General features: G+C 38.6%; 1 protein-coding gene across 1 annotated transcript in view; it reads right to left on the bottom strand.

The window, feature by feature from the left end:
- VPS13D (vacuolar protein sorting 13 homolog D) overlaps nucleotides 1-16679 on the bottom strand; it is a 192371-nt gene that overhangs the window by 71361 nt on the left and 104331 nt on the right. The window contains exons 61-65 of the mRNA XM_075060347.1: nucleotides 15442-15591; nucleotides 14268-14364; nucleotides 10784-10935; nucleotides 3493-3627; nucleotides 2753-2920 (exon numbers count right to left, since the gene is read on the bottom strand). Of these exons, the coding sequence (XP_074916448.1) occupies nucleotides 2753-2920; nucleotides 3493-3627; nucleotides 10784-10935; nucleotides 14268-14364; nucleotides 15442-15591 (702 nt within the window). The remainder of the gene's footprint in view (nucleotides 1-2752; nucleotides 2921-3492; nucleotides 3628-10783; nucleotides 10936-14267; nucleotides 14365-15441; nucleotides 15592-16679) is intronic.

The raw sequence follows: 16679 nt of genomic DNA, 5'->3' as shown, positions 1-16679 counted from the left end.
CATGAGAGCACACGGCACTGTAAGCACAGAACATGGGGATAAGTGATCGTTTGGACAAATGTACAGCTCTAAGGAAGCTCCATATCATTAAGTGATCTACCACCACCACCAATGTCACAAATACAGGGATGTCCTGTATTTGAGACATTAGTAGTGCTTAGACATAGATGATAGGATGGGAGATTTCAGCTGCAGGTTTAGGTTGCCTGTAAGAAATCTAAAGGAGATGGAACACTGCATATACTGGTGCTGATACTCCCATCTTGACACCAGTATGAGACCTGGCTCATACTTTTGCATAGGACCAAATGGTGGAAAACTTGCTGGGAGCAAGTGGGGTATTTATGACTTTTGAGAAGCATCATGTGATCTTGGTTAAGACTTGCTGCTGCTCAAAAGACAAAGTGTTTAAAACTCCAATAACTTGGGTTAGGATACAGCCACGAACTTTGAAGATTCTGTTTACTGGGAAGACCTATTGAAGAGCTTTGTGGCAGATCTGCTAGGTATGAAAACCCTGGTCTTGGCTTATGTGGGGTTAGGAGAATGCCCAATATTACTACCTTATGACCTTCTGAATTGCTCTTCCTATTAGTGGGAGAAAGGGAGAAGTGTTTAAAAGTAGATTTGGCCATGTTTGGGTCACAGCCTCCACTCCTATTGACCTCTTGTCTGTTTCCCTAGTGAAGAGCAGCCTTCTTTTAAAATTTCTACTGGATGGGAACATCTGCATCTGCGGATAACATAGATTCCTGGATAGCAGCTGCAATATTTCTTGGTTCAGAGCCCTGGTGATCGCTCTCCTTACATCTTTTCTGCCACTCTAAGTTATCATCATCCTATCACAGACAGCCCATGTTTGGGATTTTCCCAAGGAAAAAAGACAATTCGGAGAGTATAGTCCCCTCAGGAAGATGCTCTGTACATATGTGCTCCATGAAGCTGGGCTGTGACGGTAACTACAGCCTCTCCAGCAGGGGCAGTCAATTTGTTTTTTGTCAAGTCCCAATTCCTTGCTCAAGGTATAGTCAAGGTCCAGACTCCAGAGGAAATAATAGAAATAATAACAATCATGATAATAAGTAAATACAAATATTTCAGAGTCTATTCAAAAGCGGATGGCAATCCAGATTTGGCCTGCAGTCTGCCTATTGACTACGCTTGCTCTCCAGTGTAAACCGATTGCCTAACTTCCGCATGCCTCCAATGAAGAAAGCAAGCTTCCAGAACTAGAGGACAAGGTGCAAGGCCCAGTCTACCAGAGATTACCAATATGAGAATACTTTCTTTCCCACAAACAGAAGTGTATCACTTGTCTAATCTCTCTCTCTCTCGCCTACACCTCCCCAACCCAAAAACAATCTGTTCCAGAAATCTTAAACCTTGAACAAATAACTGCTCTTCACCGTGGGATAACCCTTTTACGACTGGGTTTTGTTCATCTGTAGATGCCTTAACTGCATCCACCCACAAGGATGAAAGAGCAACATTATGGAACTCCCAAAAGCACTGATATTCAGACTGTTAAAACCATTATGTATATTACTTTCTCTATCATCCAAATTCCCATGTAACTATGATGGACTTTCAGTTCTATTTCAGACTCTCCTGTTCCCAAGTTGATAGAACATATCTTTAGGATCCATCATGATCTAGGATGGAAACATGTTTTCATAATAATGTAGTAAGTTCTCCATCAAAAAGTCCTCATGTGAGGAAGGTATTATTCCAACTTTACATATAAAGAACCTGAGCAAGAGAGGTTAAGTAATTTGCCCAAGACCACAAACGGAGTCAGTGCCAAAACCAAGATGTGTTTGTACAGTGCCTAGTACAATGGGCTATTGGTTTATGATTGGGGTTCTTAGGAGCTACCGCAATACAAATAATAAATAAAATAATTGGAAGAGTTCCTGTGCTCAAACCAGGCCTTCTTCTCAGGCACAAAATAACTAATGAGATTTTAGAAACAGTTACAGTACTAGTGCACTAGAGCCTCCAATCAACTTACCTTCACTTTCCTCAGAAGGACAAAAGCGTTTTCACCATAGCATAGAATTATTTATTAGTTGAATTCAAATCAAACACTCTTGTTTTGTAAGTGTATCAGAAAGGCACAAAACCGGAAAGCTGTACACAGATAGTATCAAAGACTTTTTTTTTTTAATAAATGACATTTTCAAAACAAGCAAAACAACTTTAAAACCTGGTAAAATAAAACTTGCTACTATGTGGCATAGAAAAGGTAGCATCCAGGGCAGTGCTGGCAAATCCTTCAACTCCAGGATTACAATAATCTTTACATTCACATCATATTAACTGATTAAATTCCAAGTTAAGTATCCTGAACATCCAAAAGCCCTAGAATTTCAGCAGGTTTCAATAACAGAGTTAATATACAGTTCTGTTCGTGTACACAGGAAGACTCATGTTTTAACCATGATGGAGAATTATTACTTTATTAACTGGGGCCCTGAACCTGCAAACACTTATGCAAATGAGTAACTCTAAGCAGTTGAGTAATTCCATTGCCTAAAGTTAACTATGTGCATAAGTGTTTGCTAGGCCTGCACCTCAAACACAGTTTTTATTCCGCAACAAGACCTATGGAAATTTAAATTCAAGGACAATCTGTTTATAGTTATATCTTAGTTATTAACTAATTAGTTCTAATGTATCTATAAATATGCAACTTGTCTTTTTAGTGGGTTAATTTACATGAAATAATCTGTAGATAACATGCAACTATTACCTTTGCAGCAGAGTTTGATACTCCATGTGTGACATTTCTTATAAGGCCACCAACATTTCCATATTTTATTAGCCCTGTGACACCTTCTGAAACATCATTCAGGAGACCCATAGGGTTGCCAAGGAAATCCACTGAGCCCAAAATCCTTGCTGCCTGACTAAGTAGCTCCTATGAAATACAGTTAAATGAAAAACATCATCTACACATCAGATTTCATGGTCTGCATGGTTAATAGTATTTTAATAACTTCAACAAGTTAACATTTGACTCCTGGAAAGAACAAAAAGATGCAAAAGTTAAAACATTATCGTAAGAGACATGGTCAACATTTGTACTTTGTATAATGTTCCGATTGGTAAAATTATCTAATATGATATCTGTCTACCAGTCTGTCTCTGTTGATCAGTTTGAAAAATGGAAACATAGTTTAACTATTCAGCTCTGGAGAAACTAATTCCCCTCAAAGTAAAAAGTATACCAGAACATTAAAGATGGAGGAGCCTGACGTTAATGATTTCAGCAGAGCTACACTGATAGACTCCAGCGGAGTATCTGGCCCCTAACATTTAGTATGATTAAAGACTACTTATATAAACACATAAAATGATTAAACGTAACATATTTACTCATCAAAACAGGGAAAGGCATTTAATATTTTATAATATTTGATAAAGAGCTAATAAAACAGAAAAGTTTTAGACTTTTAGTGGATGTCACAATATGATTTATCTGACACTCACCTCTTGAAAGTGCTTAAGGATGTCATTAATGATAAACTCCTTTGTCTCATATGGGTGGACCCTAGTGAATGGATCCAGGTTAATCACTGCATCTTCAAATCGGATTAGAGGAAATCCCAGTGTGCTTTTCAGTGCCTAATTAAATAAAAACTGGAATTACAACTTTTAAGTTCATCTGTACTTCTCCACGATAGCTGAATTGACTGATTTCTAAGCAGGCAACAAACAAAATTTATCTAGCAGCTAGAACAACTTTTTCCCAATACAGTATATTCGCATTTATCCCAAACTCTATTATCTGAACCTCCGCGTTATCCGAATCCCTTCGTTGCTGGGGGACCAAGAAGGTACTTGGATAATGAGAAGGTTTGGATAATAAAGCAGAGATCGCCAAACACAGCTGTGAGAAAGAGGATGACGACAAGTCCCCTACCGGGGAGGCCACCCTGCTACTGAATGGCTCATGCAGCAGTGCAGGGAGCCCTCCGCAGCCCTGCTGTCAAAGGGGCAGCGAGCTAATGGGGCATGACAGGGGAGCTGCAGAGGGCTGGTGACGGCAGATCTCTCCAGGAATAAGGTACAGGGAAGGTTGCAATCCCGGCAGGGCAGAGTAGAGTACTGGCCAGGAGTCCCTGCTCTGCCCCGCCAGGACTGCAGCCTCACTCCAGCAACTTGCATTTGCAGGGATCGGGTGTCTGTGACCCTAGGGGCAGTGCAAGGAGCCCTCTGCAGCCCCGGAGTGAACAGGACAGAGCACAGACTTCCTCCTCTTTGCAGTCCAGGCCAGGGAAGGATGAGCCCCCCGGTGCACGGGTGGGGACTTGGGGAGGCACCCTGCTGTTGAATGACTCCTGCACTCTCAGCTATCCAAATTCCTGATTATTCAGATAAAATCTGAATCCCCAACCTTATTTGGATAATTGGGAGCATACATTAATCATTTTGTAATTATGGCAATAATTTTGGACATCGCCAATATACTGATAATTGATAAATTGTTTGAACCCTATTTGTCCACTGGATAGAGAGCAATTAAGAACACCTCCTGATATAACAAATCTTCCAACAACTTGACAGGATTTTAGTTTTAAAAGAACACACATTTCTAAGATCCTGTACTTAATTTTGTATCAGTTACTTAATTATTCTGATACTTGTTCAAATACACAAAATTAAACAGAACCCGAAGTTTGGGAATTTTCCCTCCATACATATTGGATGGCACATTAGAGGTTTTCCACTCTTCTGGATGTGTTTGGATGAAGTGATATTTTACCTACACAAACAATTTCCTGGAGGCCACAGGCATTAATGTACCTCAGTCTCATCTCATCATTATCTGTGTTCAGTGTGATTCACTTACAACTGCCTTTAAATTAACATTGTGAAGGAAATGAGGTGGGTGAGGTGGCCCAACTTCTGTTGGAGGAAGAGACAAGCTTTCGAGCTTCAAAGCTCTTCTTCACGTCCAGAAAAGGTAACCAGAGTGTCATAGTTAAATACAAGGTGGGGCAGATTGTTAAGTGTAAGGCGTTAACACATGTTGCAAGAAACCACTTAAAATCAAGTAGGCAATTATCACCTTTACAGTCATATGATAAAAGAGGCTTAGATGATTAAAAATTGTTGTAATGAGCCATAAAATCAGCGTCTCTGTTGAGACCATGATTTCTAGTGTCTAGGAGAGTTATTAATTGAAGTTCCCAAGCTCCTCTTTTGAAGGTGGTTAGCCGGTTCCCTTGAGGAAGAGGACTCATAGGTCAGATATGGGACAATTGCTTTGTGGAAAGTGTTTGCCCATAGGTGACGGGGTGTTTTTTGTCTCATTTTTCAGTGAGAGTTCATTCAACAATAGAGTGAGTGTCTGGTTTTACCCAGACAACTATTATTGGGACACTCCAAACAACATTGTGAAGGAAGGGAATTGTTCCAGCAATGAATACAGGCCACATCTGGGTTTTGTTTGGTATGTATGTTAAAAGGATATTTAAAGGTAAACACGCTGTATCTAAGGCTAAATCTACACAAGAGACCTTACCACGACACAGCTGTACCGATGCAGCTGCGCCACTGTAAGATCTCTCATGGAGTCGCTCTATGCTGATGGGAAAAGCGCTCCCGCGGACACAGTGTGCACACTACTGCTTATGCTGGTGAAATTTAGTGTTTTTTTCACACCCCTGAGTGGCATACATTTTGCACACACACGTGATAGCGCAGACATGGCCTAAGCTCATATTTAAAAAATAAAATATAGTCTAATGGTCTATCCATTCCCAGGCTGGTTGGGAAGCTGAGAAGCCCTCAGACTAACTAAAAAAAACCAAAACCTTGCAGCAAATAGAAACATCTAATTTGTAGTTCTAGCATTACAAAATTATGCCTAAAACCAAATACAACTCTAATAAACCATTTTAGTGAGAATTTGTTTTTGCCTTCCTCGAGTAGTTTTAATACATTTTTGATCCTACAACAGCCTGTCCCACACAGCTCATCTTCCGTAAACTCATTTTCAGAGCTTGTTTTAAGGATACAACAAAAGTAAGGATGTTTGTGTTTTCCCCTCTGCAACCAAAGTGACAGATGTGGAAGCAGTAGAAGAAAGGAAGTTTTTATTTTTTAACTAGGATGAAGATAGAAGAGGTCTAAGTGGAAGGAGCTTTATGGGGGAAGTCTGAGCACTGGGAGGAAGATGATTGAAGAAACCAACACCCTAGGTGATGCTTGCACATACACAAAAATTACTTTAGAGCAGCACTGCTCATCTTCATCTTAGATAAGATCAGCGATAAAGTGAGTTTGAAAAGGACAATTCTCTTTATGAAGTGCATCTATTGGGTCATTCACTAAGACTAGCACAAAGAAGATACAGACTTTGGAATCTTCAGCTGTGGCTATTTGACAGTATTAAAATATATTGGAAAAGTGATATACCTGAAATATTTTTCTCACCTTCGAACTAACACCAAATTTCTGTTTGATTCATAGCACTGATTCTGAAACTTACTCTTAGATAAAGTCAAGCTTTAGCAGAACCTTTCCTACCTGTGAACAGAAACCATCTTTGGCAGAACTTTTTCTATTCATGAACTGCAACTCTAGATGATTTATGACTGAAATGAGCGATTGCATCCGTGATGTTACTGCTATCAGTGTAACTACATGTTGTATCTAGAAAAGAGTGGGGTTCCATGAAGCCAGTGTCACTTGTCTCCAAAAGTGAATGTTGCCCAAGAGACAAGCATGTTATGGTCTCCTGTCTTATCTTATTTAATATAAGCATAATAATTTTGGACAAGAGAATTCAGGAAAAGAAATGAAAAGAAAAAAAATGAAGAAATGGCGATAACACAGATTGAAAAACCTTAGTTGTATATTTGAAAACAGTATTTTCAATCTTTTGGAGGTGGGCATTTTTAAATTAAAATATATTTTAATATCACAGAACTGAGGTATGTCGCCAAATACAACAGAAAATGAGATGAAAAGCATCTGAGGAACTGTTTACCTTTTATTTCCTTTTAACAAGAAATTGTAGAAAGGGAATGAAGATTAAAATTAACTTTTATTTCAGTTCCTAGGTGGCATTAGCTGTTGAAGCATTTACTAACTTCAAAATTCACACCAAATACCTAACTCATTGAGACTCCAAGGTATCAAGAAATCTTTGGCATTTGTGTTATATCTTTTCTACATTAATCATTGTTACACCCATGTTAAAATGTAAAGTTAATTTAGGTAAAGTGAGTTATTCTGCCATCTGCAGGCCACTAAATTATGTTACACAGCTGGCATAGGTGTGTGTGTGTTGGGGGCAGGATAAACTAGGAACTATTCATGTAGCAACTGAATAACTAAACAAATGCAGTAGTGTACAAACCTGTCACTTATTTGCACAAGTCGCAAGCACTTTCCTGCCTATGATCGTTAGATGTTCCATAAAGCAGGTCTGTTAATACAGGTAACTAATAAAAATAATAATCCGTCTGCACTGACTTTGACAAAAATTAGTGCCCAAGGCTTAAAAACATATGAGGAGGTAGGGAAAATATCTATCAATAGTATAAAAAATAACTTAGATATAAAACTGTACAGTAAATTGTCTCATTTTCTCCCAAACTATTCTGTACCCCACAGGACTGGAACTCCCTCTCTGAAAATTTCATACATGTTACATAGCCACTGACTGTTTTTATAAGAAAAAAGTTTATATGCCCAGTTTTCTCTTGAGACAATGCTGGCAGCTGCTGGGACGTATCTTTTTTCCACCGTTAACAATACCAGTTTCTTTCTTTAAAAGAAAAAAGAAAAAAAAAGGCAAGAGAGACTGTAGTAGGGTCAAAAACATTGCAGCAAAAGTATTTAAGATCTGTGAACATACCCTTAGTGTTCTTGCTAAATGCCGCCATTGTTTGATAAATGCATGTCTCTAAAACAATTTGTCTTACAAAACTGCCTGGCCAGCTAGGGCGTCATACACACACTACCACTTCCCTCCTCTTCCTCACCCTCAAGAAGATCTGGATGAAGAGTATTCTCTTGTGCCAATACAAAACCAAACCAAAACATCTTACACATTTTACATCCCGTGTTAAACCACAAAGAGTGCCGATAACCTGTTCTTGACTTGCCCTTGTTGGGATGAATCTCATTTTATTTCCCATGGCTGAGCTTTCCACAAGATTCCATAGTAACACCTCACATGCCACAAAAGAAACATTTTTAAAATGTGTCGTTTTTAGCAGTGTTTGTATTAGTGGGGAGAAAACAGTAAATGATCTAAACAGGTTTTCCCATCTTTTATTTTTATTATTTAATTTTACTTTGTGTCCATTTAAAAACAAAGTCAATTTTGAATTCATTTGTTATTGATATTATTTTCAAAGCACTATTAATTTATTTTCTGCACACTGTTGGCATTTCTACCAGAAATGGTGGCAGGTGTTTTTGGTTTAATCAGATGGTATGAACTCCCTTCCCCTTGCTTTAATTTTATGATGATGTACACAAAAAGGGTTAACGGTGGAAAGGTTAGCCTTCCCTATCATTTCAGGTGGCCAGTAAAGCCGGTCAGGGAACGACACTTCTGTTTCATGACAATTTTCAAGGTTTGGAAATTTGTTTTCATTGTGCACTGGTTTTTGCAAAACGAAACTGTGATAAAATGTCTGTTTTCAGAGCAAAAAGTTGGGTTTTCAATCTCTCTCTCTCTTCCATCCGGAACCTTTGAAATCTTTTCATCAACATCTTTTTGTTTTCCCTACAAGTTTTGGTTGACAAAATGGCAGTTTTTGACACACACACACACACACACACACACACACACACGGCAAAAAGTGTATGATCAGCACTAGCAACCAGTTCTCTAACATCTCTCTGAATTCTCATATTACAGTCACTCTCCTGTGGTCCTCCTCTTCTTATCCACGTGCTGCTTCCTACAGTTGAGGAGCTTGCCTTGTTCGTTCTATAATCCCCATTCCCTCCAGACACAGATTATTCCTTTCTTGCCATGTCTTTAGAGTATGACATTAGCTTGACACTCTCTATAAATCATTAAGAGGTCATTCTGAATTAAAGATGCCTTCAGTTAGTTAGATGCTATGTTACCACATTTAACTTTGATTCTGTAATTAAAGACAATGGGGTCCCTCCCAACTGTGTAACAGAGCTGAATTCAGCTCTGAGAACCGAGCAGCTCACAGACACAGTTGAGCTCCTGCAGGTTTACTTGCCCTTCTGCTGGAAATTTTCTGCCTTCTGTGCTAGCAAGTGTTATACAAATCTCTTGAAGCAGACGCTGCAAAATGTGTAGCAGGAAAAAGGCGCAACTGGCAACAGCATTTTTTTTTCCAGTTCAAGATACCTCCAGAGCAATATGAGCCAGATGACCTTGGGGCCTGCCTCATACTGGGGCTGCTACCTGACTCTGAATTAAAGAAGCTCACAGAGCTAATCACTGCAGTAAGCAAAAGATGAGCTACAAGAAACTATTTCAGAGCTTCGTATAACTCTCAGTTTTAGGTACAGACATTTTACATAGATGGTAAAATGGATGCACTAATAGCTACACACAAAGATCCTCTGCTCATTTAATGATTTTCCTCAGGCCTTTAAAGAATTTAAGGCCAGACTGTATGGCAAGAATTTCAGAGTGGTTTGAGACCCCAGACTGTGAGATTACTATGTAAGTGGATTCCTAAAACTCTGACGCTACAACTTCTCTTGAATTCAATTAGCTGGATTTGGTAAGTTCTTTGCTAATGAAGAACTATATGAAAAGAAAATCTGAGCAATATCAGTCACTTGTTCTCCTTTAAACCTGCATCAAGTGTGTGGGGGAAGAGCCTGAAAGAGGAGTAGAGAACTATCTGAAATCCCATTTATTGGTGAATTCCTATTCCTGTTGGTGAACTGGCATTTCCTAGTGACATTCCAAAGAACGTATTAAAGCATCATGACTCATGCAGATGTTAAACTAGTTAGTATTAAAATCTTTTTGTGTCGGACTGCATATAACTTACATTGGTTGTACATCTTATCTCTAGAACAATCCAATGGTTTTATGGACCAGCATGTCACAGGCATCCAGGAAAGAAAGAAGAAACTGCTTCAAAATCCTCTGAGATGTAATTGTGCTATTTAGTGCAATTGAATGTACCTTTATAAATCAACTTCTGTGAAATAAAGGTACTAGCTTTAAATTCCAGTGTATGCTGGTCTTTCTTGTGTTGGTGTTCAATCTAAGACTAGGATTTATCCTTTTTTAGTTACCCTGTATTATTGCTTTTTAGTTTTTGAGAGAGAAAGAGAGAGAGAGAGGGGAAGAATTTTATGGGTAACACACGCTCCTGTTAATAATATTAATATTACAAAGCATTTCACTAAGATGACGTTATTCATTCAACCCCAGTTGCAACCACTTGATCCCTATGTACATATATCTTGTTTTACCTACTGATGAGAACAATGCATTTAAATTTGTGCAATACATATTTTTCTATTGATAATATAGTGAAGGCATGCCTATGCTCCTTACTATAACCAGTGAGCTTTAAACCTCCAGGCTTTAGGCTGTTGCATCAAGAAGTGAATATGCGGTGTTGGAACAATGAGCCTCTGAGTCTACTGCTCTAAGAAAGCTTCTACAAGATGTTGCAATCTAGGAAGATGCTGCATAAGCAGAAACAGAGAGCAGCAAGTTAATATGTACACATCTTTTTCTCCCAAAGTAAATCTATCTAGTTAGAAAGAGAGTTGATCGAATGAGGTGTTGTGTGCACTGGCTTACCTTGAGGTCTAGAGGCAGTTTGTTGGAAGTGAAGACACTCAACTTTATTTGTGGCACGTTGATTTTAAGATTTTCAAAGTAGTATCGCTTCTGAGCCCCACTTTGATCAACGGTCTTTTCGTGGAGGTTTTCATCATACTTTTCAACCTCTGCTATCAAAGCATAACATAGGAATAAAAATCAGGTAATTATGAAAGTACACAAAAAGCTATGAATGTGTATTTTATAAATAGTTATGAGCCTTCTTAGCTGAAGATTACAAAGGGATTCCGTTTGTAATGTATGAATCAAGACTTTCCCAGGCTTGTTGGCATTTCAACCTAGAGTGTTCATTTGGACTCATCTCTACTCAATACATCTGCCTCTGATGTGAGAGAAACCTCACAGTTTAGTGCTTTCACCTCAAACCTTGACTCCTTACTTGTAGCTAGTTAATACAAATGATGGCACCCAGACACCTAACTTGTGACCTTATACCTTAGTCTTCAATCAGTAGTTTGCTTTCACTTCTGGTTTGTGTGTACTGAGGCAGACAGACAAAGTAGTACACAAATATCTTATAACTACACAACCTTCCCTGGTTTTGAGACAGAGTCTCTTAAGGGAGCTACATTTAGGAAAGTAAATATGAAGTTTGGCAATCAAATGTGTTCTCTTTTTGCTTCCTTCAGACTTCCTTATATATCGAAATAATGTATTAAGTACTTGACATTGATAATGACTTTAGGCTTCTTGCCCCAACTAGAATGGAAATTGAGAAAATCTCTGTGAAAAGAATTAAAACCTGTTACAAATAGCACCTTGTCTGGTTCTGTCAAAAGAATAACTATTACCAGAGTATGGCGAGGGGGCAAAGAAATAGTTTGCTATTTAAAAAGCCCCTTATGTGAAAATATTGGGGAACAGACAGTGGTAGCTACAGGCTGATATAATCAGTCCTGAGGACGGGGGTGGGGGGGAACCCTGACATCAGCCCCCGACTCCCTCCCTGGGCTCTCGCTCTCACACCCCCCACCCCTTGCCTCTGTGTTCAACAGCACAAGCATTCCACATTAATGGTTCGCATTGTATCCCAGAGCAGATCAGCCCAGCACGCAAAGGCTGTCAGAAACAGTGCTTTGAAAGGGGAGGGGCGTGTGTCTTCAGGGCAGCCGAGTTCAAAACAATGAGCAGAGCAGTCATTTGAGGCATTATGGGACAGCGCAGAAAGCAATCCAGTGTCTACACCAGCAATAAAGTCCTGGAGCCTCTGCACAAACAGCCTTACGACTCTTGTCGAGGTGGTTTTTTTTGGCAGATCTGCAACTGAGGAGTTTCTGTGCTCAAAGTGGCTTGGCAGTGTGTACACATCTGCAGTTTAAGCACAAAAAGCTGCTTTACTGCGCAGAAACTTGCCAGTGTTAGATAAGCCCTCAGGCAGATATGTGTTAAATGGATCATGTGGGAAAATGAAAATAAATCAAAACCCCGGAGAATATATGCCAACTGATTCAAATGATTAGCAAAGTCAGTGAGACTCATTGAGCTTCCACAAATATTACACATCTTGTTTAAAGCATCATACAAGAAAAAAGATTCCCAAAATAACAAAGGAAGACTACTAGAACTAAGGAAAATAAATTATTAGTCTGCCAATCAACAAAAATAATTTAAGTATCTCCAGCAAGAAATAGGTTTCTTTTCCATAGTTGAGAATCTCGCTCCTGATCTCAGTTACAATGATTGTCTAAATGGGGAATTCTGGGACAGACTGCTGTGAAATTGTGTTACTTTGGAAAGAGAATCTCCTTTTTGCTCTGGAAGAAATTTCTACAGCACGTTGACAAATGCAATATGTAAATACCAAGCAGGCTGAAAAACGAAGTGTTCCCCTTTATGCATTCCATACAATGAAACAAGATGACCTCAAAGATTTTTATTTTTACCAACAGAAATAGTACTCCACATCTGGAGTAAAAGGTTCTCTTTTCCCTCTTATTTCTGAAGAGCGCAAACAAGCTGTTTGGAGGACCTCAACTGTGGTATAAAATGAGGCAGTAACCTTAGCTTCAATCCTCTTTCTCCCACCCTCAAACTGAAGGGGGAAAGGATACAATTTCCTCCTTCGTCTCCCTCACTTCAGTTTGGGGAAGACAAGAGGTGAGAAACAGCTCAGGTTACTGCCTCACCTGACTATTAAACCTCTAAAGATCTTGTTGGGGCCTCCAGAAAAGCAAACAATTTCCAGCATTTCAAATATAAATGATCCAAGCTGCTTCTTTCTTTCTAGAGTTGATGAGACCACCTTTATAAATCATAAAGCATTTCTAATTGTTTTGACATATATATTTAAGCACTTACTAAGTTTAGCCATATTTTGTCTACACTGTTGATGACATGTGAGAATCTTTTAAGCAAGGTCTAGTTCGTACACACAGTGTGATCTCTTTACAGCAAAGAACCAATGAGAAACAAGGAAACAAGAGAGCAAAAGCAATGCAGTAAACTGAGAGGAAGGATAGTTTGGTTGTTAGGGTACGAGCTTGAGAGCTGGCAGACCAAGTTTTAATTCTCTGCTCTACCTGAGGCTTCCCATATGACACAAGGCAAATTCACTCAGCCTTTCTGTGCCTCAGTTCCCCATCTTTAAACAGGGGATAACAGCATTGACCTACCTCACAGGTAGAACTACATTCAAGATTGTGAGGCACTTAGCTACTAGAATGGGCTTGTCTACACTTGGAAATTTACAGAAATAGCTATCCCGGAATAGTTGTTTTGATATGTTTGTATAAGAGTATCCACACAGGGATTTATGCCAAATTAATTATTTCAGAATAATTATACCAAAATAATTATTCCAGAAATGCTATTTCAGCAAATTTCCAAATGTTGATAAGCCTCCAAATAGATAGATGCCTCTCTAATCCTCCTATGAGATTAAAACATTCCAAGGTCTGTTTTGCTTCAACTAAGAGCAAGAAACCTTTTTATTACACTTAAACCCAAGGGTATGGATGTCACAAGTTAAGAGGTCAGGGACAGCCAAAAAGCCTTCTGATTTAACCGAGAGGAAGTGTCCCAGGAACAAATGAATAGAGATCCAATCTCTAGCCTTGAGTTTGTTTAATAAACAAAATTGCTGAACAAAGTGGTTGGCTAAATAACAACATTTCTTTCATCCTAGTTCAGCTGAATCCAGATACAGGAACTGAAGAGGAATATTAAACTTCTTCCCATAGGGACTCAGCTCAACTGTGCACTGGACAATAAAATGTTCTATGAGTCATTCCCCAAATCTTGGAACGAACACTGTACAGTATGTAAGCTGCTGTTGACAGATCTTAGCTTTCCAGCTTTTTATAATGGAAGTTTCCAGGCTGTCAAAGGCTTTCAAGTTAACAGTGGAAATTGCCAGGCATTTTGAACTAATTTTGTATGCAGACAACAGGGATACAATAAAATCTGCATACTGTGGAACTGACCTTGTAACTTTATACTGTACCTGATTCTGACTGATCGTAGCCAAAGAAACTCAATAGTTTCAGGAGTAGTTTCTCCTCAATTTGGATTGTGAACCTCCGAGCTGTGACCATCAAATGCTAAAGAGACAAATATATCTCAGTTTACATTGTGAACAACAGAAATATTCTCCATCTACCCTCATTAACAATGAAAATCTATTGTAACTTGACACAGTTCTTTTATTCATAGGGTTTCATAATAAGATTTCCACTGTCAAAATGTTTTGGGCCCTTTTTTCCCCCCCTACAGTTAAAAGAAATCTGCAGTGAATTGTATTTGGTTAGTTCTTGTAAATATCTGTGCTTAATTACTAAATGTTAAAATTGCAAAGTTATTACCATCCAAAGGACTCTGACATTGCAATCAGCTATTTTTGAAATATGTCAAAATTAATACAGGCTTACTTTGAAGGTTGAAGTTTCATAGTAGGCCTTAAGAACCAACCTAGTTTTGTTACTGCTGTGTAGGCTAGGATTAGTAAATAATGTTATATATAAACTATTAACATTTGTAGTTATGCTTTTAAACGAGGGCTGATGCTACAAGGTGGCAGCTGTTCATCACAAGGACCAGGGGAAAAAAATTCACATTACTTACATCATGTAAAGCATAGCACAGTTGATCCTGCCTATTCATTATGGTAGGTAGTGGGGAGGGGGGGTCTCTCAGTTCTCTGAGGCATCAGTTAGTGGCTTGAAGGCTAGATTCTAGACTTGAAGCACTCAAGGTCCGGTCTAATATGGCAACTTCTGCAATTCCATGTACTGTTATATATAATATTCTTCAGATGACTAATTAAACTCAGGATTTTATTGTCATTCTTGATGGTGTTGGAGTAGAATTTAAAGATATTAACTTTTTTGGGAGAAGAGCAGAAGATGACCCTAGGGTCCTGGCCAATATTCTCTCCCTTAATAAACCAGGTTCTAAAATTTAAGAGAGAGCTATTAAAGAAAGTTAAATGGCTCCCACATTTCCCCACAAAGTCACTGCACTGTCATCAACTGCAATGTACTTTAGGATACTTAGAGCATTAAAGGTATGACAGAGAGATCCTTTCAGCCACAAAGAACTAGTACATCTGCACATTTGATTGAATTTAGACTACTTACAGTTGAAAAATGTTATCTGAATGCTACAATAAAACCGATTACCTTGTATATATCAGTTAGTGCATTTTTACTGGGAAATTTCATTGCATTTAATTGCACTGCAGGGCCTGTCTCAATTGCTTCATTTTCGTTGATTTGGGGTGTCAGAAAGAGCATGAAAGGTTGTGTGGTGCCAATGAGCTGATTATCCACCTGCAGAATTAATAAGAAAGCAGAAGACTGACAGCTCCTCAGCATACATAATGAAATCTAAGCTCTCTTTTTAAATTGAAAGATAAACCTTTGCAAAAGGGGTGGAGTTGTTTGTGTCTCGCGAACAGCAGACACACAGAACACACTATGCACATTTCATTTTTCTTATTCATCACTAAAATCCTTCCACAAGTGTTCAGAAATACCTCTCCTTTGCCAATGTTGTTACAACTAGCAACATATACAAATGTGCATGAGTATCTTGAAATGCTAGACACCATTAGGTAGTAGAAAATAGATCCTTAATAAGCTCAGCAAGTTGGATCTGAATTTTTAAAGGCATAAATCAAAGCATTTATTGACAAAAGATACACAGAATTAAACTGCTTCCCAATTTTAAGTCTGCTTACAATAACCACCCTTTTTCAATTTACACATGGTATGCTATAAACACACACAGCTGTCATTAACAGAACTTAAATATTACAAATGGGTTTAGAAATACGTGGAAGTGTTTTATTTCCTCAAAAATGAGGCCAAATTGGACAGATTGGTTCCTGAGCCGTGAATATCAAACACTACAATGGGAGAGGAGTAAAGTGGCACCCCCTAAAGGCCAAGATCTAAATTCTCCTCTCTCAGACAAACACCATCTGAATAAAAACTGCAAGAATGTCTCTTAAGCTTCTGTCCTACTTTGACCTATATATGGTACTATACATACCACTGTTACCACCTTCAGAGGTTGGTTTCTCATTTTTCAGCTACAGCACCTGATGATTTTTGTATATAAAATAGTGAACAGAATGGGGAGAAAAGTTTTTTGCAAAGTTTATGCACATTACAAAGATCCTGACTCGTACAACAGATAAAATTAAAAAGGAATGGAAAGACTAAAGCAATAAATACATTAGTGTCTCAAGTACTGGTATATGACAGAGGACAATGAAAAAGCACAGGTGCAAAACATTACCACTGGATCTGTGAGCAAACAAAAAGAGGAAAGAATAGACTGAATCCTCATGTTTTACCTGATTGATTTAGGGTAGTGAACAGACATTTTGACCAGGATATTAGAGCAAAATTCT

This window comes from Chelonoidis abingdonii, chromosome 23 (genome assembly GCF_003597395.2).
Source record: "Chelonoidis abingdonii isolate Lonesome George chromosome 23, CheloAbing_2.0, whole genome shotgun sequence".
Taxonomy (NCBI): Eukaryota; Metazoa; Chordata; order Testudines; family Testudinidae; genus Chelonoidis; species Chelonoidis abingdonii.
This window is presented reverse-complemented; position numbering and strand designations above follow the sequence as displayed.